The 22980-nt window shown below is 38.8% G+C and overlaps 1 protein-coding gene across 17 annotated transcripts in view; it reads left to right on the forward strand.

The window, feature by feature from the left end:
• Window positions 1–22980, forward strand: part of PPP3CC (protein phosphatase 3 catalytic subunit gamma) — an 82752-nt gene that overhangs the window by 28017 nt on the left and 31755 nt on the right. For all 17 annotated transcript variants that reach the window (XM_081514389.1, XM_081514298.1, XM_081514287.1 and 14 more), the window contains exons 2-5: window positions 8042–8239; window positions 8577–8701; window positions 15422–15533; window positions 22445–22590. In XM_081514389.1, the coding sequence (XP_081370515.1) occupies window positions 8042–8239; window positions 8577–8701; window positions 15422–15533; window positions 22445–22590 (581 nt within the window). The remainder of the gene's footprint in view (window positions 1–8041; window positions 8240–8576; window positions 8702–15421; window positions 15534–22444; window positions 22591–22980) is intronic.

Here is a 22980-nt window from a genome sequence, read left to right on the forward strand (position 1 = left end):
TTGCTTCTTGAGACAAGGTACCATGACCCTGGCCTCCCCCTGGGGAACAGCAGCTCAGAAAAAGAAAGTGCTTTGAAAAGAGGTCTTTAAAGAATGTTCCAGACTTAGAGAGTGAAAGAGAGCACCGTGCGCCTCTCCCCTCTTCTCCTGACTTCTTAGACTGATTGTGCTCAGTCCCTCAGTCATGTCCTATTCTTTGTGACCCCATGGACTGTAGCCTGCCAGGCTCCTCTGTCCATGGAATTTTCCAGGCAAGAATACTGGAGTGGGCTGCCATTTCCTATATCAGGGGATCTTGCTGACCGAGGGATCGAACTGTGTCTCTTGCTTCTCCTGCATTGGCAGATTCTTTACAACGGACGTCACTTGGGACTGACTAGAATGCTAAAATGTTCCACCTGAAGGTGCAGACTGATATGAGGGCTCAGTGTAGTGTTTTCCTGCTGAGACATTAATAGACTGGGCACTCGCTATATGAATTATTAAAGAATACAGAAAATCACTATTTACTTGGTGATGAAAATAGTTTGTTTTATTACTTACTGTGCTTCTACTTTTGAGGAGAGAGATGAGGCAAAGACAAATACTTTGTTTTGTTAATATTCCTTGCAAAGTGTCCAAAATGTGATTTGGATTTGGTCATCAACCATGTCAACAATGATTCTGTTTTAACAGTGGGGTGAAAAAAATCCTTCTGTTAACGCTTTTCTTAGGATTGAGAAGGAACTGAAATGGAAGACGTGTACATGAGTGGAATTTTGATTCTCTGAGTTACATAATCTTACATAAGGAGCCACTGACTCATTGGAAAAGACCCTGATGCTAGGAAAGATTGAGGGCAGGAGGAGAAGGGGGCAACAGAGGATAAGATGGTTAGATGGCATCACTGACTCAATGGACACGAGTTTGAGCAAACTCAGGGAGATAGTGAAGGACAGAGGAGCCTGCCTCTGCAGTCCATGGGGTCTCAAAGAGTCCATCATGACTTAGCAGCTGAACAACAATAACAACAATGAGAACTCTTAGAATTTACTCTCAACTTTCTTATATATCATTCAGCAGTGTTAGCTATTGTTATTATAGTACATTACATTCCTAGTACTTATTTATCTTTTCACTGAAAATTTGTATCTTGTTACCCCTTTCCTCCATTTCTCTCTCCTCCCATCCTTCTCTTTTGGTAACTATTAAGTCTGATCTCCTGTTCTATGAGTTTTTTTTGCTTTTAGATTCCATATGTGAGTGATACCATGGATTTTGTCTTTCTTGGCCTGACATATTTCACTTAGCATGATGCCCTCAAATCCATCCATATTGTTGCAAATTATAGGACTGTCTCATTTTTTAAGGCTGAATAATACTCTATTGTGAATATATGTACCATAACATCTTCATTCATCCATCAGTGCACACACAGGTTGTTTCCATAACATGTTAAATTTTACATGCCTCTTAGACATCTGAGTAGATGTTAAATAGACTGTTAGATTTAAGAGTCAGGAGGGTGCATCAGTTTTCAGAAGGTTTATGTTGAAACTCTTGGTTGTATTTGTACAAACAACTCCCTTTATAATCATGTTGCAGCTAGTTTAATTATGGAATAAAATCATTTTTACAGTTTTTACTTTCTCATTTATTTATTTATTTGGCTGTGCTGGGTCTTAAGTTTTGATACACGGGATCTTTAGTTGGCATGTGGGATCTGGTTCCCTGACCAGGAATTGAACCCAGGATTCCTGCATTGGGACCACAGAATCTTAGCCACTGGACCACTAGGACAGTCCCTTAATTTTAAAGATAAAAAGCTGAATGATTTCCCTCCACTGTTTTTTATGACTATTTTTTTTAATGTGGATACACTTTCAGTGGCCTGTTCTTTTTTAAACAAGTATTTAATTATTTATTTATTTTTGGTTGCGCTGGATCTTCGTTGCTTTGCATGGGCTTTCTCTAGTTGTGATGAGCAAGAGCTGCTGTCTAGTTGTGATGCTCGGGCTTCTCCCTGTGGTGGCTTCTCCTGTTGTGGAGCACAGGCTCCAGTAGTTGTGGCTCACAGGCCCTAGAGTGTGTAGGAGTTGTGGCGTGTGGGCCCAGTAGTTGCAGTTCGTGGGCTCTGGAGCGTGGGCTCAGTAGTTGTGGCGCATGGGCTTAGTTGCTGCATGGCATGTGGGATCCTCCCGGACCAGGGATTGAACCTTGTTTCCTGCAATGGCAGGTGAATTCCTAACCAGTGTACCATGAGGGAAGGCCTAAGTGGCCTTTTCTAGTACTAGTCATCTTTGAATAACAAGAACCTCCTCTCCTCAAAAAAAAACAGTGCTATAGTTTGTTAACCTCTAAATTATCATATTTCTGCGTAAATGACCTTTTGATTCACAGTCAAAATTTTTGTAACTCTATGCTTGTGTTTTGAGACCCTTTAATCCCTCTATTAACCCTACTTTCTTGTTGATAAGGATTGTAGTTTTTAAAATGATGAGCCTATGTTAAAAATAAAGGAACCAGTCCCCCCAAGTGACAATATGAAATAACCAATAAAGCAATAACTTGAGTGCTGGCACTACTGACATTTTGATTCTTTCATTTAAAAATGCCTAATTTGGTCCTGAAACATTGTAAGTCAACTGTACTTCAATAATATATATATATATATATATATATAAAGAAAAAATTAGAATGCCTACTTTGGTTAGCATAATTTTTTGAACAAATAAAATGTCTGGAATTACTTATTACCCTTGTAATTACACTTGAGTATTTCTTTGAAAATTGAAAAATTGTGCTAAGACTTGGTTTTGGAAGGATGATAGCTTTATAAATGGAATAAAGAGGCAACACACAGCCACAGAAATGAAGAAGGGAAACTTCCGTGTCTGGTGGCATATATAGGTTTATTTATGACTTACTTTGAAAGGATACAAGTACTTAAACCTCAGTGTTACAGTTTAAATACTTCATAGTTTAAAGCATGGGTAAGACGGAGAAGGCAATGGCACCCCACTCCAGTACTCTTGCCTGGGAAACCCCATGGACGGAGGAGCCTGGTAGGCTACAGCCCAAGGGGTCACGAAGAGTCAGACACGACTGAGCGACTTCGCTTTCACTTTTCACTTTCATGCACTGGAGAAGGAAATGGCAACCCACTCCAGTATTCTCGCCTGGAGAATCCCAGGGACGAAGGAGCCTGGTGGGCTGCCGTCTATGGGGTCGCACAGAGTCGAACACGACTGAAGCGACTTAGCAGCAGCAGCAGCAGCAAGATGTTAGAAGCTTAGACTTCAGAGTCCGAGTGCTTAGATTGTAGTTTTTTTTAATCAGTGAAATTCTGTATGTCATTAAAGGCAGTTTGAATCTTGTTAAAACTCAGACTGGGGCTTGAACACATGTATATGCATAATATTCAAGTTTTCATTCTAGTCTTATTCTTGTTCCCCTAAATACCTATTTATCCAAACCAGTCTTACTTAGAAAGTGTGGTCTGTGGTTCTAAGTGCAGTAAGTACAGAGTGGTGAGCGTTTAAAAACTATTATAGCAGCTCGACATTGGCACAACATCTGTGCCTGTGATTATTTTTCTAGTAATTTATTTTTACTGCATTTTACAAAGTTTAGTTTTCTACATGTTGGTGCTAGGGTGGGGGCAGTTCCCAGGACAGTTTATGAAGCATTTCTCTAGATCCCCTTTTTTTCCACTCAGAAATTCTGAACTCCTTGTATCCATGTGGCCACATAGGGGCTGGGGGTAAGAACACGGAGATGAGTAAACTGTGCCTATGTGATGACTGAGAATGCAGGTGCTTATTATCTGAGCTTAGTGGGCATGAGCTTCGCAACCCCACGGACTGCAGCACACCAGGCTCCCCCGTTCTTCACTGTCTCCTGGAGTTTGTTCAAAATGCATATCCACTGAGTTGGTGATGCTATCTAACCATCTCATCCTCTGTCTCTCCCTTCTCTTCCTGCCCTCAATCTTTCCCAGTATCAGGGTCTTTTCCAGTGAGTTGGCTCTTCACATCAGGTGGCCAAAATTTTGGAGCTTCAGCTTCAGCATCAGTCCTTCCAAGGAATATTCACGGTTGATCTACTTTGGGATTGACTGGTTTGATCTCCTTGCAGTCCAAGGGACTCTCAAGAGTCTTCTCCAACACCACAGTTTGAAAGCATAAATTCTTCAGCTCTCAGCTTTCTTATGGTCCAGCTCTCACATCCATACATGACTACTGGAAAAACCTATTTGTGGGTCACCTGCTTAGTGGCTCTGTAGTGGGTCTAATGGCAGCCTCTTCCAGGAGGACTTATGCCACATGCTGTACCTCCCAGGACTGCTGCTGCTCTATACTATTGCTTATTTCTCCCATAATTTTGAAACAAATCCCAAATAGCATTACTTTCATCTGAAAATATTTCAGTAAGAATCACTAAAATACAAAAGGTTTATTAGTATTTAACACAACCATAGTACCATTGCTATTTTAGTAAAAATGTAAGTAAACTTGTTCAGAACTAACCTTTACCCTGTTTTATAGACTCACTAGATGAATGAATAAAAGACCCATCATAATATTTTTGTCTTATAATAGATGTAGATTATCCTATTAAGATAGTATATTGGTGTACTATATGAATCACACAAGTTAATACTAAATTTGTCCTCCAAATTGAGGTGGTTTTAAGAGTGAAAGGGGATGCTGTTAACAGTTACACTAGGAGAATGGCTGAAATCTAGGACTGTCTTGAGTAAACTGGGGTGTATGTGGTCCTCTATCTCAGTGTAATATTTGCCGGTTGGATAGCTACTATGATTTCTTTCAGTGGGCTTTGAATAATCAAAATGAGGCAAGTTGTAGCCAAGAGTATTTCAAAACTTACCATAGGACTTTCTTTACTTGTGAATAATACAAAATGGTATGGCTAGAGCAAGTTTAAAATTGTGTAAGTGCCTGTAGATTTCAGTTCAGTTCAGTTCAGTCGCTCAGTCGTGTCCGACTCTCTGCGACCCCATGAATTGCAGCACGCCAGGCCTCTCTGTCCATCACCAACTCCCGGAGTCTACCCAAACCCATGTTCATCGAGTCAGTGATGCCATCTAACCATCTCATCCTCTGTCGTCCCCTTCTCCTCCCGCCCCCAATCCTACCCAGCATTAGGGTCTTTCCCAATGAGTCAACCCTTCGCATGAGGTGGCCAAAGTATTGGAGCTTCAGCTTCAACGTCAGACTTTCCAGTGAACACCCAGGATTGATCTCCTTTAGGATGGATTGATTGGATCTCCTTGCAGTCCAAGGGACTCTCAAGAGTCTTCTCCAACACCACAGTTCAAAAGCATCAATTCTGCGGGGCTCAGCTTTCTTCACCGTCCAACTCTCACATCCATACATGACCACTGGAAAAACCATAGCCTTGACTAGACGGACTTTTGTTGGCAAAGTAATGTCTCTGCTTTTCAATATGCTATCTAGGTTGGCCATAACCTTCCTTCCAAGGAGTAAGCGTCTTTTAATTTCATGGCTGCAGTCACCATCAGCAGTGATTCTGGAGCCCAAAAAAGTAAAGTCTGACACTGTTTCCACTGTTTCCCCATCTATTTCCCATGGAGTGATGGGACCAGATGCCATGATCTTAGTTTTCTGAACGTTGAGCTTTAAGCCAACTTTTTCACTCTCCTCCTTTACCTTCATCAAGAGGCTCTTTAGTTCCTCTTCACTTTCTGCCATAAGGGTGGTGTCATCCGCATATCTGAGGTTATTGATATTTCTCCCGGCAATCTTGATTCCAGCTTGTGTTTCTTCCAGCCCAGCGTTTCTCATGATGTACTCTGCATATAAGTTAAATAAGCAGGGTGACAATATACAGCCTTGACGTACTCCTTTTCCTATTTGGAACCAGTCTGTTGTTCCATGTCCAGTTCTAACTGTTGCTTCCTGATCTGCATACAGGTTTTTCTTTTTTTTTTTTTTTCTTTTCAACATTTTATTTTTATTTGCTTATTTTGTTGCACCAAATCTTTAATTGTGGCATGTGGGATCTAGTGCCCTGACCAGGGATCGAACCGAGGCCTCCTTTATTGGGAGGATGGAGGCTTAGCCACTGGACCACCAGGGGAGCCCTCCAACCTTGCCAACATCCTGCTCTTGGACCTCTGGCTTCCAGAAGTGTGAGATACTACAGTTCTATTGTTGAAGCCCTAGTTTTTGTGTGCTCAGTCATGTCTGACTCTTTGTGACCCCATGAACTGTAGCCCACCAGGCTCCTCTGTCCATGGAATTTCCCAGGCAAGAATACTGGAGTGGGTTGCCATTTCCTTCTCCATGCATACAGGTTTTTCAAGAGACGGGTCAGATGGTCTGGTATTCCCATCTCTTTCAGAATTTTCCACAGTTGATTGTGATCCACACAGTCAAAGGCTTTGGCATAGTCAATAAAGCAGAAATAGATGTTTTTCTGGAACTCTCTTGCTTTTTCGATGATCCAGCGGATATTGGCAATTTGATCTCTGGTTCCTCTGCCTTTTCTAAAACCAGCTTGAACATCTGGAAGTTCACGGTTCACATATTGCTGAAGCCTGGCTTGGAGAATTTTGAGCATTACTTTACTAGCATGTGAGATGAGTGCAATTGTGTGGTAGTTTGAGCATTCTTTGGCATTTCCTTTCTTTGGGGTTGGAACGAAAACTGACCTTTTCCAGTCCTGTGGCCACTGCTGAGTTTTCCAAATTTGCTGGCATATCGAGTGCAGCACTTTCACAGCATCACCTTTATAACCTTCCATAAAGCTAGAAGTGGAATCATCAGACATAAGCACAAATTAAAATGAACCCCTCCTTTGGGACTTCCCCAGCAGTCCAGTGGTTGGGACTTTGTGCTCCCGGTTCAGGGGGCGTGGGTTTGATCCCTGGTCAGGTAACTTGGATCCCATGTGATCAAAAATTAAAAAGAAATAACCTGAACCTCTCCTTTAAAATGTATGGTTTATAGACTTATGGCTATAGGTCACAGGACATCTAAAATAGACTGTTTTAAAGATAGGTAAAAGAAGAGATGATAGCCAATTTTAAAATATCAAAAAATTTTTTCTGTTCAAGTTGCTAACTTACCATGATGTTGTATATAATCTTTATATCTAGTATAAACTCAAGTTAGTTGTTAGCATTTCCAGATTAGAAAACAAAACTAGGCCTCCCATATCTATTTTTTTCAAGTTTATGCTCTGTTACCTATAGCAAGCTATTTTTTGAAAGAGCTCCATTCTGTTAGTTGTGTTCTTATTATCAGTAATATTCTAAGTGACTACCTTTTAATCGGGCTTCTCTTGTGGCTCAGCTGGTAAAAGAATCCGCCTGCAATGCAGGAGACCTGGGTTCGATTCCTGGGTTGGGAAGATCCCCTGGAGAAGGGAAAGGCTGCGTACTCCAGTATCCTGGCCTGGAGAACTCCATGGACTGTATAGTCCAAGGGGTTGCAAAGAGTCGGACACGACTGAGAGACTTTCACTTTCACCTTTTAATAATATATACATACACTTATGTATGTATTATTAATAATACAATCATATATTGTATTAATAATAAAATCATACATTTATGATTCCCCTGAACAGGAACTGAAGTCAAACTTCCAAGCTGCGATTTCATCATGTCTCTTCTCTGAAGGAGATAAATACATTTTTAGTAGTGTTGTGGTTTCTTTTCCTTCATTTTTTAAACCATAGTTTCTTTTTTAATACTTTTTCATAGAAAAAATATATTTATTGCCTCACTGTTAGCTTATTTACTGAATCGAATGTTTCATGTTTATATGTAAGACATAATTTATACACACCTAGATCTTTTAAATGACTTTGATTTTGTGGCCTTCTAAAAAATTAGAATCAATCATCTATAATATATAGTATCTTTAGGTTTTTTCCCCCATGTAGTTCTGGTGCTGTGGATGTTAAATCATGGTGATGTTTTAGACTTAATTTCTTATGTAAAAGTAATGTGTTTATGGTTGTTTTCTATTACTTCAGCTGTTTAAAAATTTTTTTTTTCTTTTCTTTCTAGCTGTTCCCTTTCCTCCGACCCAGCGGCTTACTTTGAAGGAAGTATTTGAGAATGGGAAACCTAAAATTGATGTTTTGAAAAACCATTTGGTGAAGGAAGGGCGACTGGAAGAGGAAGTAGCCTTAAAAATAATCAATGATGGGGCTGCCATACTGAGACAAGAGAAGACTATGATAGAAGTAGATGCTCCAATCACAGGTATGAGAAGGATCTGCACGGTGGTACTTAGATTTGAGCGAGTTTGAGGAATGATTACAGATAATCGACTAAAATGTGTAATAATTATTCTAGGAATTGTGAGCAGTCTTAACGATTATTTGATATGTTTGTTTTTCATTGAAGAAATACAATTTAAAATGTCTAATATTTCCAGTAGGACTGTTTCAGATGGATAGATTACCTGCAATTATCACGCAGTCCAGTCAAAAGCTAGAGTGATTTAAGTTAAAATTAAGTTGTGGTCTTAATAGTGGAATGCTCTGTCTCTTCTAAAACATAATTTTTCACCTCACCCTATGTCTTTTTTCCCTCCTAGTATGTGGTGACATTCATGGACAATTCTTTGACCTGATGAAGTTGTTTGAAGTTGGAGGGTCACCTAGTAATACACGCTACCTCTTTCTGGGTGACTACGTGGACAGAGGCTATTTCAGTATAGAGGTAAATGTTAAACTGGATATATTGCAACTATCATATTGTATTCTTAAAATTTTTTTCTTTTCTTTCTTCAGTAGAAGAAATTCAAATGAACACTGGCAGAATTTATAAACTTTGTTACTTTCATTAATTAAAGTGATAGAAATTGATATATTTTATTTGCCAATAAAAATCTGACATGTAGAAGGCTGTATTAACCCAGTTTTGCAAATAACTTAAGTGTTTACCAACCTTTCCTCTTTGGAGGTAGTGTACAGGCTATATATAAATAACTTAAATTGCTTTTCACCCTAAATGGGGTTTGGATTAGCTTACCTTAATTATAAAACTATAAGCTATTGGGCTACACTGAATGCATAGATTAACTGCCAATGCTAAATAGTCAGGCATTTAACCTATTGTAGGAATAATTTCTGATACTATTGCACATAGTAAGTACATGTTCATTGAAGGAAAAATAATTACAGTTAATGAATAGTGAAGTTAATGAAAACTCACAGTTCATATATTTTGAAAACTGTATGATGACAGAAAAATGGTTAGATTTAAAACAAAGTATTAATATAAGCTTTTACATATAAAAAATGAAACTATTTTAAAACCTAACAGAGGGACTTCTCTGGTGGTCCATTGGTTAAGATTCTATGCTCCCAATGAAGGGGGCCCAGGTTCTATCCCTGATCAGGGAACTAGATCCCACATACCACAACTAGAGATCCTGCATACCGCAACAAAGATCAAAAATCTTGCATGCTGCAACTAAGACCTGCCTGGCGCAACCAGATAAATAAATATTTTTTAAAAAGCTAATGGAAGGACTTAGTACATTCATATTTAATGTCTATTGATTCAACTGTATGTACTCAGCAAAGAAAAGTAACTTTTGAAATAGTACAGGTAATTGAATTACTTTGTCCCCAGAATAAGCTTGAGATGAGAAGTCGAGTCTGCTTGTTCTTGCAGTCGTCATTTCTGCCTCTCCCTCATAGCGGGGGCTCACTGTACTAAGTACGTTTCTGGTGGTTAAAGGTTTATTGTTTATGCAGCATGTCTCCTAAATACAAGTCAACCATGTCACGTGGTTCTCAACCAGTGAAGCAGCTGTGGTTCTAAAGCTGCCAAAAAAACAAGAAACAGGAGAAATGGATCTTACTCTTTAGTTAGATAGGGAGTCTAAATTCATGAATCAGAAAACCTCAGTGTTGTCTTGCCAGTGTCCCAAATTCTAAATGCCTTTCCTCCAGACTGCCCCCTGCATTGGGAGCACAGAGTCTTAACTGCAGGATTACTAGGGAAATCTCTCTGTTAGGTTTCAACACATAGTAGGCACTCGGTATTTGTTGGTTGAATGAATGTTAATAAATCATAGGTTGTATTTGGCTTTATCCTGTTACTTGATGTTTGGCTACCTTAAAGTGATTTTCTGGAATAGTTAAGAGATAAATGAATTAAAACTTCAAAGTGACAGTGCTGTATCACACCAGTTTTAAAACTAAACTGTAGGAGATACCTGGTGTTGGAAGTCACTTATAAACCAATAAAGTTATATATTTCTGTAAGCTACAGCTTAGTCCAACATGATATAAGTATAGAATTGAACAATAATTTTTTATCAATGTGCTTGATAAACATGAATGTTAATGTTTGTCAAACAGAGGAAAATAAGGTAATGGAGCCTTGATTACAATTTTTTGTTATAAATAGTCATTTTTGGGGTAGAAAAATAGGGAAATGCAGAATCTAACAAAAACTTTTATAATCAAATAATTACTGTTACCATTTTGTTATATTTCCTTGTATTCTTTTTTCTCCTTTTACACATATCTTCAGTTTTCAAAGAAAGCTGAGATTGTTTTGTGCGTTCTCTTTTGTAATCTTTTCCCCCTCCTCAACATTGTGTTGAGAACACTTTTCTCTGTCATTAAAATTTCTCCAAAAGCTTGATCAGTGGCATAAATACCGTAATTTATTTCACCATTCCTCTTTGGATAATTCAGTTTGTAGCAGGTACTGCTTGTTGTCTACTTTTTCTCTTCTTATTCCTTACTAGCAAAATCCTTGTTTTGTTCAAATAAATGGGATTGGGGGTTCAGGGAGAACTTTTAATTTTGGGGATGGAAGGCCCTTATCCCAGCCCAAGGGGATGAATTTTTCTGGTTGGTTTGAAACAGTCATGGCAATCCATTCCCTGTCACTAGTTGATTAGTCTAAGTAAACATGGGATCCTCTTTCACCCAGTCGTATATAAAGAGATCTTCTGATAATCATGACCTTTCTTTGTTGTGTACAAAATAATCATAAATTGTATCCTGATGTATAGTACGAGGGAATAAAACTTGACATTAGAGGCCAAGAAGTATATCAACCAAATTACATTGTAGAGTGGATGTGCATTGTGCTTTTTATAGCTCATTACTTCAGAAAGGTTAGTTGGTCATTTCAGGAGGCAGAAATAAAGACCAAATAAATCGAAAGACATATCATGTTCTTGGTTGTGAAAGGTAAGTATAGAAAAGAGAAAGTGCTTTCTACGTTTATATATGAATTTAATCTAATTTTTCCTTGGAATATTGTGAAAGTTGGTATGTTGCAAACAGAAGTCAGCCCCAAGAAAGGAAAAACCATCTAATTATATTTGTATGTGTCTATGTGTTTACATTCTATAATGTTTCTTTTGCATTGTCTTTCTTAAAACATACACATATTTTGATCTAACAATTTCACTTTTTGCGAAATTATACTACATGTATACTCATAATTATGTACAATGACATGAATGAATAGTTTGTCACATAATTGAGAAGTTCTACTTGGCGAGCTACACTCATGGGGTCGCAAAGAGTCAGACACGACTAAGCAACTTAGCACTGCTGCTGCTAAGTTGCTTCAGTCGTTTCCGACTCTGTGTGACCCCATAGACGGTAGCCCACCAGGCTCTGCCGTCCCTGGGATTCTCCAGGCAAGAGTATTGGAGTGGGTTGCCATTTCCTTCTCCAGTGCATGAAAGGGAAAAGTGAAAGTGAAGTTGCTCAGTTGTATCCGACTCTTAGTGACCCCATGGACTGTAGCCTACCAGGCTCCTCCGTCCATGGGATTTTCCAGGCAAGAGTACTGGAGTGGGGTGCCATTGCCTTCTCAGCAACTTAGCACACAGGCATACAAAGCATCCTGGAACAAAGAATTGTGCTTGTTAATAATACCTAAGTTGAGAGACATTGTTATAATTCTGGGGATATGAAGATAAACAAGGATAACCAAGTCCTTTGTTGTGTTTTCTAGTAAGAGAGACAGCATCTTTATATTTGTTTAGTGTCCATGAAAATCAAGTCAGGATAAAGGACTAAAGGGGACAGAAGTAGCTCATCTGGGGCTTCCCTGGTAGCTCTGATGGTTAAGAATCCGCCTGCAATGCAGGAGACTGACCTTCAATCCCTGGGTCAGGAAGTTCTCCTGGAGAAAGGAATGGCTACCCACTCCAGTATTCTTGCCTGGAGAATCCCATGGACAGAGGAACCTGGCAGGCTACAGTCCATGGGGTCACAAAGAGTTGGACACGACTAAGCAACTAACACTTTCACTTTCAATTCAGTTGGAGGTCAGGGAAGTTCTATCTGAAGAGGTAACATTTGAATAGAAAACATGAATGACCTGAGAGAATGAGCCTTGCATAGATGGAGGTGGGGTGAGTACATTCCAGGCAGAGGCCGTGTAGAGCTCTGAGGAAGGAACGAGCCTAAGACAGCTCAGGAACAGAAGCAAGGTCAGCGTGGCTAGACAAAATGAGTAAGGGGACAATGTGGATGGTGCATCAGAGAGATAGGCAGGGGTTACATGATGTCAGGCTTTGCAAACCATGTTAGAGTTTGGGTTTTATTCTGAATGCAATGAGAATCCTCTAGAGCTTTTTTTTATTGGTTTATAGGTTTTGTGTTTTTTAAGCATGGCAGTGATATAACTTCCATTTATGTTTTAAGACAATTACTCTAGCTGTTATGTGGTAGACTGACTCTAGGAGCCCAAGAATGGGTTCAGGGAGACTAGTTAGGAGTCTCATTCAGGAAGCGTAGGTAGAAGATGCTGGTGAATTAGCAGAGGACTTCAGAGAAGTGTCTGGATTCAGAATTTTGATCTTTCCTTTTAGGAGGTAGGAAATCTTGGTTGAATTCAGCCCTTCAGGTCATGGCACATTTATTGCTAGTTTTTCCTAAAAAGCCCCTCTACAGGTTTTTTTTTTTTTTTTCCCTAATCTGTGACCTCTATTTTCCTTATTCCCTCTCCCAAGTGTACAGCTTTGTGTTGTATTTGGTATATACCTCAGAATACATTACTAATTATATCAGTTTTTTAGTATATAATGTTTTTGAGGAAAAAATACTCTTTAGTTTTGCATAAATGATATGGTGCTGTTCAGTCATTCTCAGACTCTAGCAGGCATTATAATTACCTGGAGGGGTTATTCAAAAACAAATTGCTAGACCCCACCCCAGAATTTTTTATTTTTTAGGTCTGGGGTAGACCCTGGGAATCTCTGTATTCTAACAAGCTTCTGTTGATTTTGGTTTTCAAGTATCATTATGTTTTAAAGATCTATCTGGGTTTCTGTCTGTTCTGTTGTATTCCATAGTATACATCTATGACAGTTTAGTTCTTTGTTCTCAATGGTGGACAACTTGGTCGACTCCAATTTCTTTCTATAATGAACACTGTTTTGAGGAACGCCCTTGTATAAATCCACTTATGGTCCCATGTTTTATTAGTAGTTGCTCTATGGCTTCCCTAGTGGCTCAGTGGTAAAGAATCTGCCTGCCAATGCAGAAGACAGGGGTTTAATCCCTGGGTCAGGGAGATCCCCTGAAGCAGGAAATGGCAATCCACTCCAGTATCCTTGCCTGGAGAATCCTGTGGACAAAGAAGCCTGGGGCGCTACAGTCAATGGGGTCACAAAAGAGTCGGACGTGACTGAGTGACTCAACAACAACGAAAAACAAAATGGTGTATGAGTAAGACTGGGATTGCTAGGGGAAAGGGTATGACCCATACGTGGACTGAGTATTTCCGATCACTCTTTAGAATAGCTGTAACAGTCTATATGCCTACCAGCAGCACCTAAGAGTTCATATTTCTTCCCGTCTCTCTTTCCAGAATTTGGTTTTATCTCATTTTCTAATATTTACCAAAATGATGGGTATATTGTTTCAATTAATATTTCTTTGATTACTAGTGCAGCTAAACATCTTCTCATGTATTAGCCATTGCACCCATACGATCACTGTTAAGAGTTTCTTGTATGATCTTTCAGAGATAGGTTAAACATATACAGATATAGTTACATATCTGTTCTAAAAAATAAATGTATGCCACTTTTCTTATATCTCAAATTTTTACATGTACATGGATTCAGTTCAGTTCAGTTAAGTCACTTGGACGTGTCTGACTTTTTACAACCCTATGGACTGCAGCACGCCAGACTTCCCTGTCCATCACCAACTCTCGGAGCTTGGATTTACGTGGATTAATACGTGGATTAATTTCTGACCATTTTGTTCCACTGGTATATTTATCTATATATGTGCCAGGACCACTGTTTTAATTTAGAAACTTTACAGTATGTCTTAACACTCTTTTTCATTGTTTTTCTGGCTGTTTCCTGGCTATTCGTGCATGTTTATTTTTTCATATAAATTTAATTATCAACTCATCTAATTCCATAGAATAGCTTATGGTATGTCTATTGGAAATGCAATGAGTTTATAAACTTGGAAGAATTATATTCTTTTAATGCTGAATCATCCTATCCAAAAACAGGGAAAGTCTTTCTATTTGTTCATGTCTCCTTTTGTGTCTTTCAGAATTGTTTTTTCAAGTTATTCCTAGTATGAGTTTTGCACATTTCTTGTTAAGTTTTTTCCTATGTGTTTAATCTTCTTTGCTGCTGTTGTAAATGGAGTTTTGTCTACCATTGTGTTCTACATATTGTTTGTATATATGAAGGCTACTGGTTTCGTATGTTGATTTTATATCCTTCCATGTTACTGAACTTTTTTATTATTTTAGTTAGTTGTATCATTGATTTTTCTGGAGTTTATCAGGTATGATATTATATTATCTTCAAATAGGAACAGTTTTATTTTTACTCCTTCTTAAGCCTCTCATTGACTTCTTTTGTTGAATTCAGTTGACTAATACCTCTAGTACAGTGTTGAATAGTAGTAGTGATAGTAGGTATCCTTTCCTTGTTCCTGATTTTAGAGGAAATGTCTCTAGTGTTTCTCCACTAAATAAAATACAAGTTTTAGGACTAAGGTATGTGTGGGTGGCTTTATCATAGAGACCTAGGTATATGGAGAGAGCATGGGAACAGAAAGTAAGAAGAGGTTTCTGTGAGAGCTGCTCTCCTGTGTTCTTTCAAACTTCAGGGCAGGGAATTCCCTGGCGGTCCGGTGGTTGGCACTCTGCGCTTCCACTTCAGGGGGGTGAGCTCAATCCCTGGCCTGGAACTGAGATCCTGCATGCCACACAGTGCGGCCAAAACAAAAACAAACAAAAATAATGAATTCTAGGGCAACAGCAGCAGGTCACACTCAAAAGATGGATTGCTCACGTTTTGTCTTGGGAATAGCAATGAGATATGCCATTACAGCCAGTCATTTGAACTTGTATAAATTGTCTTTATGTGTTATCATGATCAAAAATAAAAATGTTATCCTTGTGTTTGTCTTGTAGTGTGTGCTGTATTTATGGAGTTTAAAGATCAATCATCCCAAAACATTGTTTCTGCTTCGAGGAAATCATGAATGCAGGCATCTTACAGAATATTTTACCTTCAAACAGGAATGTAAGTATAATCACTTCTCCAGAATTTAAAAGTTATGCTTTAGTTCATCCCAAAGCAAATTAAACACAAAGAAAAGAAACTAATGGATCTCAAATGCTTCCTGTTCTGTTTTGTTCTTGTTTTGTTTCATTTTCTAGTGAGAACCTAGGTTGCACTGTTTAAGACACTTGTTTTAAAAAATAACTTTCGAGTTTCCCCCGTGGGAATATTTGGAAAACATTAAAAAGTCCAAAGATATAAATTGTCCACACAATTACATCACTTAAAATTAATAACTATTAGCTCACTATTTGAGATATAGATTTCTATTATATCTACATAAAAACCTATCCTGAAGTAGTTCAAATGTATACATATATATATACACACATATCCTTGATGTCCCCAAGGATTTACTCCAAGACTCCTGCAGATACCAAAATCTGCAGATTATCAAGTCCCTTACGTAAAGTGGTGTAAGGTTTCCATATAACTTTCATACATGCTCCTGTATGTGTGTGTTAAGTCACTTCAGTCGTGTCTAACTCTTTGCAACCCCATGGACTGTAACCTGCCAGGCTCCTCTGTCCATGGAATTCTCCAGGCAAGGATACTGGAGTGGGTAGCCATTCCTTTTTCCAGGGGGTTCTTCTCTACCCAGGGATGGAACCTGGGTCTCCTGCATTGCAGGCAGATTCTTTACCATCTGGGCCACCAGGGAAGCAAATGTCAGTAAGGAGCTGCTTAAATAAGGGATAATACATCTAAAAAATGGAATGCTAGGCAACTGTTGTAAGATCAAGATGGATATTGATGTCCTGATACGGAGAGATGTTCGAATATGTTGTTAGGTGACCAAAGCCATTTGCAGAACATGTATAGTATGATTGCCTATGTAAGGTGCAGAAATAATTGGTCACAGTGATTACCTGTGGGGAGTTAGATCAGGAAGATTAGTACTTTTAATTGTTTGTCTTCCCCTAGACTCCTTGAGGAGAAGGCAATGGCACCCCACTCCAGTATTCTTGCCTGGAAAATCCCATGGACAGAGGAGCCTGGTAGGCTGCAGTCCATGGGGTCGCTGAGAGTCGGACACGACTGAGCGACTTCACTTTCACTTTTCCCTTTCTTGCACTGGAGAAGGAAATGGCAACCCACTCCAGTATTCTTGCCTGGAGGATCCCAGGGATGCCGGAGCCTGGTGGGCTGCCGTCTGTGGGGTCGCACAGAGTCGGACATGACTGAAGTAACTTAGCAGCAGCAGCAGACTCCTTGAATTAGCTTTTCATCACTGCTATATAATAATTATTAATATTATATCAAGGTTTTAAACTGGTAACTTTCAAATTATCCAACTGGGGCCAAAATCTTTAACTTTTTAAAGCATCTCAGGTGATTCTGTAGCACACTGCTAGTTAAGAACACCTGTTACAGAGGCTTGACACGTATCTACTGTTTGTCTTTTGAGAACCACTTCATTAAGTGATTTAAAAACTGGAAATATTTTGCATTGTTTTTCTAAGCCAAATGTTGGAGTGGTTCTCATTATGTCTCTATTTCTTTACCTGGGAAAATTAAACAATTCATATTAAGCAATTCACAAAGGCCCTGGAGTGCCCAATATTTAGCAATATACAAGAAATGAAGAAATAGGTGTATGGATGCCTTTGAATTAAGATTCGGGGTTTTTTAGGTAAATCTAATTTTTCCTCTTTTTTTCAGAGCTTTTTTTGATGAGTATACTTGGTTCAGGCTATTTTAAGAAGATACAACAATAGTTTTGGGAAACATTTTGAGTGTGTCATTTTGCACAGAATTTCTTATCTCAGGTTTTTATTTACTTTTCACATGCTTTAGTGTAGTTCAACCACATTTTTTTCTCTCATCTACCAACATACTCCTGTTTCATTCTAACGCTGCATCTGAAATGTAAATAAATCTTGGAATAAACACACAAATTCAAGTACAATTTCAAATTTTTTTCCTATATAAGGAAAGAGCATGTGTGCTGCTTTGCACAAGTGTTTCTACTGATAAACTGATCTTTCATATAGAGACACCGTGGCATTTAGAATCAGCACTTATAATTACTGCCAAGTGATGCTTAGTTCCAAATTTTGCAGCTGTAGTCTTGTTAATATTTCTAAAAGGGGCAGGTGGAGGCTTTTATTATATCAGGTTTAAAAGTGCTTTATATTGCAGATATTTTTAAAATTTCTTTCAAATCCAGAGATAGGTTTTTCAGAGATAATTTGAGTTAGCAAAGTATAAGTTAATTTTTGACATATTATTTATATTTGCAAAAACATTTCTTTATTGCTATAATATTTAGAAAGCAAGTAACCTAGTGGTTTTATCATTCCATCTCATAGCTCTGGGTTCAAATTTCTAAAGTAAATTAATTTCTTTTTTCCAGGGGCCCTTTTTTGATGTGTAGTTAAACATGTTACTAAAATTACAGGACGTTCCAGAAACTCCTATAATTTTGCTAATGAAAATAGTATTGTTATGACAAGTTGATTTTTTTTAATAAACAAATATTGTTTGCCATTGTTCATTACTTATATAAGCATTATTTACAGTAGCAAGAGATTGGTGTCCTTAGATTGTGTTATATCCATAAAGTGAAATGTTGTATAGATATTTAAAAATTACAGAGCTCTTCATATTAATGATGTGGCATGATCTCCAGAATATGTTTTTAAGTCCAAAAAGCAGGAATTCCCTGATGGTCATTAGGACTCCATCCTTTCACTGCCAAGAGGCTGAGTTCCATCCCTGGTCAGGGAACTAAGATACAACATGCCACACATTACAACCAGAAAAAAAAAGTCCAAAAAGCAAGTGAAAACAGTATACATATGGTACATTTGTGTAAAAAAACAAAAGGCTGTTGTGAAAGGGAAATATACATATTCACATGTATATGCATCAAATATCTTATAAAGACACCCAGAAAACTAGTTGCCTAAAGAAGGGGCTGCTGCTGCTGCTAAGTCACTTCAGTCGTGTCCGACTCTGTGCGACCCCATAGACGGCAGCCCACCAGGCTCCTCCGTCCCTGGGATTCTCCAGGCAAGAACACTGGAGTGGGTTGCCATTTCCTTCTCCAATGCATGAGAGTGAAAAGTGAGAGTGAAGTTGCTCAGCCGTGTCCGACTCTTAGCGACCCCATGGACTGCAGCCTACCAGGCTCCTCCACCCATGGGATTTTCCAGGCAAGAGTACTGGAGTGGGGTGCCATTGCCTTCTCCGAAAGAAGGGGCAAGAGACACTAATTTTGAACCTTTTTTTTTTAACCTATTACCTTTTTTAAAAAAAATGAAAGCAAATAAAAATAAATATATATAACCACTGTTTAGAGCAATTCCTGGTTTTTTGCAAATAGTGTTGACTCTCAAAAATTACTTTGAAAGAATATTGATGAGAATTTTGTTTTGTTCATGTTCTATTGTTGATACTGGTTAGAACTTGTTATCAGTGTGATCCTGTGACCAAGGTGCACGTTTGCTTCATTATGTGATGTACCTTACAATTTATCATGAAAATAAAGCACTCAAGTCAGCTCTTTTAACTTCAGTAACTATATATTTGGCTCTTTAGATTCTCTTACTAAATATTTAACTTAAAAATAAAGACTGGGAGGAGTATGGCATCATGTTAAGAGCATGAACAGGTTCAAGTTCTAGTTCCGTTACTTAACTAGTTGCAGCTTTGGACAAGTGAGCCCAGTTTCCTGAACTTTTTAATGAAGTCAGTGATAGTACCTACTTCATAGAGTTTCTCTGAGGATAGAATAAGATAATTTTATTGGTTAACACTTACTGGGACTTCCCTGGTGGTTCAGGGTCTGAGACTTTGCTCCCAGTGCACAGGGGCCTGGATTCAATCAGGGAACTAGATCCTGCATGCCACGATGAAGCTCAAATAACTAAGACCTGGTGTGGCCAAATAAATAAGTAAATATTAAAAAAAAAAAACCCCAAACTTATATAGTACTGACTTTGTGCCGCACATTTTTCAAAGCATTTTACGTATGTGAATTCACTTGATCCTCACAGCAACCTTGTAATGTAGGTGGGTATTATTATTAGGCCCATATTATAGATGAGAAAATGAAGACACAAAGTAATTTGTCCAAAGTACTATTGCTAGTCAGTGGTGGAGCTGAGGTTCAAGTCCAGGCAGTCAGGTTCCAGACTCCACTCCACTGTGTTTAAGATGGCACAGGAACATTGTGAGCCTTCAACAAATTTTAATAATAAAGGTAATACAATAATAAATATTACTATACAAAAATTATATATCCGTCATAGAAAATGCAGTTAAACCAAATTATTATCAGTCTAACCCCTCAGAAAAGAAGAATTGATGTTTATGTACCTATTCAAAAACTTTAAGAACATAAAAATGATAACATTCAATAACTCATATTTTGGTTGTGTGCTTAATTTGATTCGTGACTTCCTCTTTCAATTTACAAAATGGGTTAAGACACTGTGTTTCTTTCTTCAGACTTGGCATTCTTCTGGAAATAGGCTAAGGAGTTGTTCTGAGTCATTCTTAGGGTTGAAAGGCAGTTTATTGGTATAAAATGGTGTTTGGAGCATGAACTAATAAATAATTAAAATCCTTGCCTATATGCACCCTTAGGACTCTTACAAAGGAATTGCTAATCGATGTTGGCAACAAGAGGAACTCTGGCTCTATGGATTTACAAGAGAAAAAGTAAATCACTGGCCACAAATGAAAGGCTTTTTTTTCTCTTGCCTTTTTTCCCTTTGAAATTTTTTATGGCCATTACTGGGTCTACTTTTGAAATAGCCAAAGGTGTAGTGTTCAGATGCAAAGGAGAATATAAGGATGTAACTGCAAGGAGATACAAAGGTGTAGAAGACATGGCTCTTGTTAACTTGGATGTTGTAATAGAGTCAGGATATATTGTGAAATAGATTTTAATTGCCTTTGTGGTAATACAGAATTCTTTAAAAGTTTCTAAAGGAACCCACACACTGCCTTAATGTCCTCAAATCCTAATCAGTATTGGCAGTAAAGGGACAGTATCCACCTTCGGGGATAAAGAGTGGTCCACTGGTTTACACCTTCCCTTCAGGAGTCTCTCTCCAGTCATTCCTGCCACCCAGGAATTGCACTCTGACCCACATCTGGACCCATCACCCTTCATTTTATTCCCCAAAGCCTTGCCAGGACCAGGCTCTGATACTTGAACTCTGATACTTTTTTAAAAGCGTGGAGATTAGAGGAACGCACTAAACACAGAAACAATTACCAACTGGATAGTCTGACTCAACTTGCTATAGCATTGCTGTCTGCGCCCTTGTAGGCTTTGTGTCATCTTCATGAACTTGTGGAAGAGGAGAAGGAGCTCACAGTTCTGTAGGACTGCCTGCTTGTACAAACTCTGGCCATGTCTACCAATACGCACCTCTTAGCATACTGGGTTTTTGAACCCAAGGCCAAAGAAGAAGATGTTCCCTCTCTCTTTAAACTAAACCTATCTTCCAACTTGTTATTGTTTAGTTGCTCAGTCATGTCCAACTCTTTGCCAGCCCATGGACTATAGCCCACCAGGCTCCTCTGTCCATGGAATTCTCCAGGCAAGAATACTGGAGTGGGTTGCTATTTCCTTCTCCAGGAGATCTTCCCGACCCAGGGACTGAATCTGCATCTCCTGCCTTGCAGAAGGATTCTTTACCATCTGAGCCACCAGGGAAGCCCTCTTCCTACTTCTCAACTATTACCTGTTCTTTCATGACCTCAACTATTATATATCATGGCTAGATAACTCTCAGCCCACTGGAGTATTTCTGTAGCCTCAAAAACGACCACCACATTAAAATACAGTTCACTGAAATGAACGTCTTTACCTAAAAGAGCATAGGACATAATTTGCTTAAAGACCTCAAAAATCCTGAGCAAAAATATTATTGACATTTTATTGATGACTCCTAAAATTTCAGTTTCTATTTATATATGTTCAACACCACCAGGAAGGCTTTTTAGAACAAACAAAATACTCAGATTCACAAGAGACCATGGGGCATGGGTGCTTGGCATCCATCCTAAAGAGCACAACCCAGGAAGGCAGCGCCAGGTATCCATTTTCATGGAGTGGTCCTCTTGGGAGTACAGAGTACCTGCCTCAGTCCAGAGGTTTCTTGCCTTTTGCCTTCCCTTTCCCCAGTCTGCTCCTAGTCACAGCTCAGGTGCAAGGAAACAGTGTCCACACTGGACAGATTAGGGAGCCACCCTGCCTTAGAAACCTCATGCATCACAAGTGCCAGTATCACTTGTAAAAGCTTTATTGGCATAGTTTTCAGGGTCCCACCAGGGACATACCTCATGAGTCACCGCACTCAGAGACACCCAAAGCTGTAGCTTCCACCAGGTAATTGGGTGGGTTTCTCAGGTGGTGCAGTGGTAAAGAACCCACCTGCCAATGCGGGAGATGTGGGTTTGATCCCTGGGTCCGTAGGATCCCCTGGAGAAAGAAATGGCAACCGACTCCAGTATTCTTGCCTTGGAAATCCCATGGACAGAAGAGCCTGGCAGGAAAAGACCATGGGGTCAGAAAGAGCTGGACATGACTTAGTGACTGAGCACTAAGGTGATTGGGTAATTTTTACCATCAGCATTGTTGCCTAATGACACAGCTGGTTACATTCACTTTATCAGGTTTCCAGGACAACAGAACTAGATACTTAATCCAAGGTCACACTTGTCTTTAGAAAAAGATGGAGATTTTGTCTGCCCTTTATCCACAACTTTTCAGAAATATCTTTACAAAGATGATTGTGTTTTTGAATTTGCCTGCATTAAATGGCTTTGGAGTAGCTTTGTAATCATCTGGCCTGTATCCTTTCTCAGGTATGATAAATTCCGTCTCTCTTCCTTTGTTTTTCCTTTAATAGGTCGAATCAAATATTCTGAACAGGTGTACGATGCATGTATGGAAACATTTGACTGTCTTCCTCTTGCTGCCCTCTTAAACCAGCAGTTTCTGTGTGTACATGGAGGAATGTCACCTGAAATTACTTGTTTAGATGATATTCGGAAAGTAAGTAAGCATTCATTAGTCTCGTGGAGTAAATATGCTTTTAATTTCGTTTTTTATTGCAGTTAACTAATATATCTTTGTTGCTGAAAAATTTAAATATGGATAACTAAAAGTAAGAAAACAAATCACCAGTGATCTTTTATTGGGGAATAGTTTCTATTAATATCTTTCCTGTATATCTTCCAGAAAATGTCTAATTTTTAACAAAATCTGGCTTTTACAAACTAGAAACATAACATATTTTGAGTATAGTCCTGAAACTTTAAATTATGTTGCAATAAGGAAGGAAGGGATGACAGAAGATAAGATGGTTGGATGGCATCACAGGCTCGATGGACGTGAGTTTGCAGACCATGCGGTCACAAAAGAGTCAGACATGACTGAGTGACT

The sequence above is a fragment of the Giraffa tippelskirchi genome, chromosome 1, assembly GCF_054371585.1.
Source record: "Giraffa tippelskirchi isolate mGirTip1 chromosome 1, T2T-mGirTip1v1.2.pri, whole genome shotgun sequence".
NCBI classification, from domain to species: domain Eukaryota; kingdom Metazoa; phylum Chordata; class Mammalia; order Artiodactyla; family Giraffidae; genus Giraffa; species Giraffa tippelskirchi.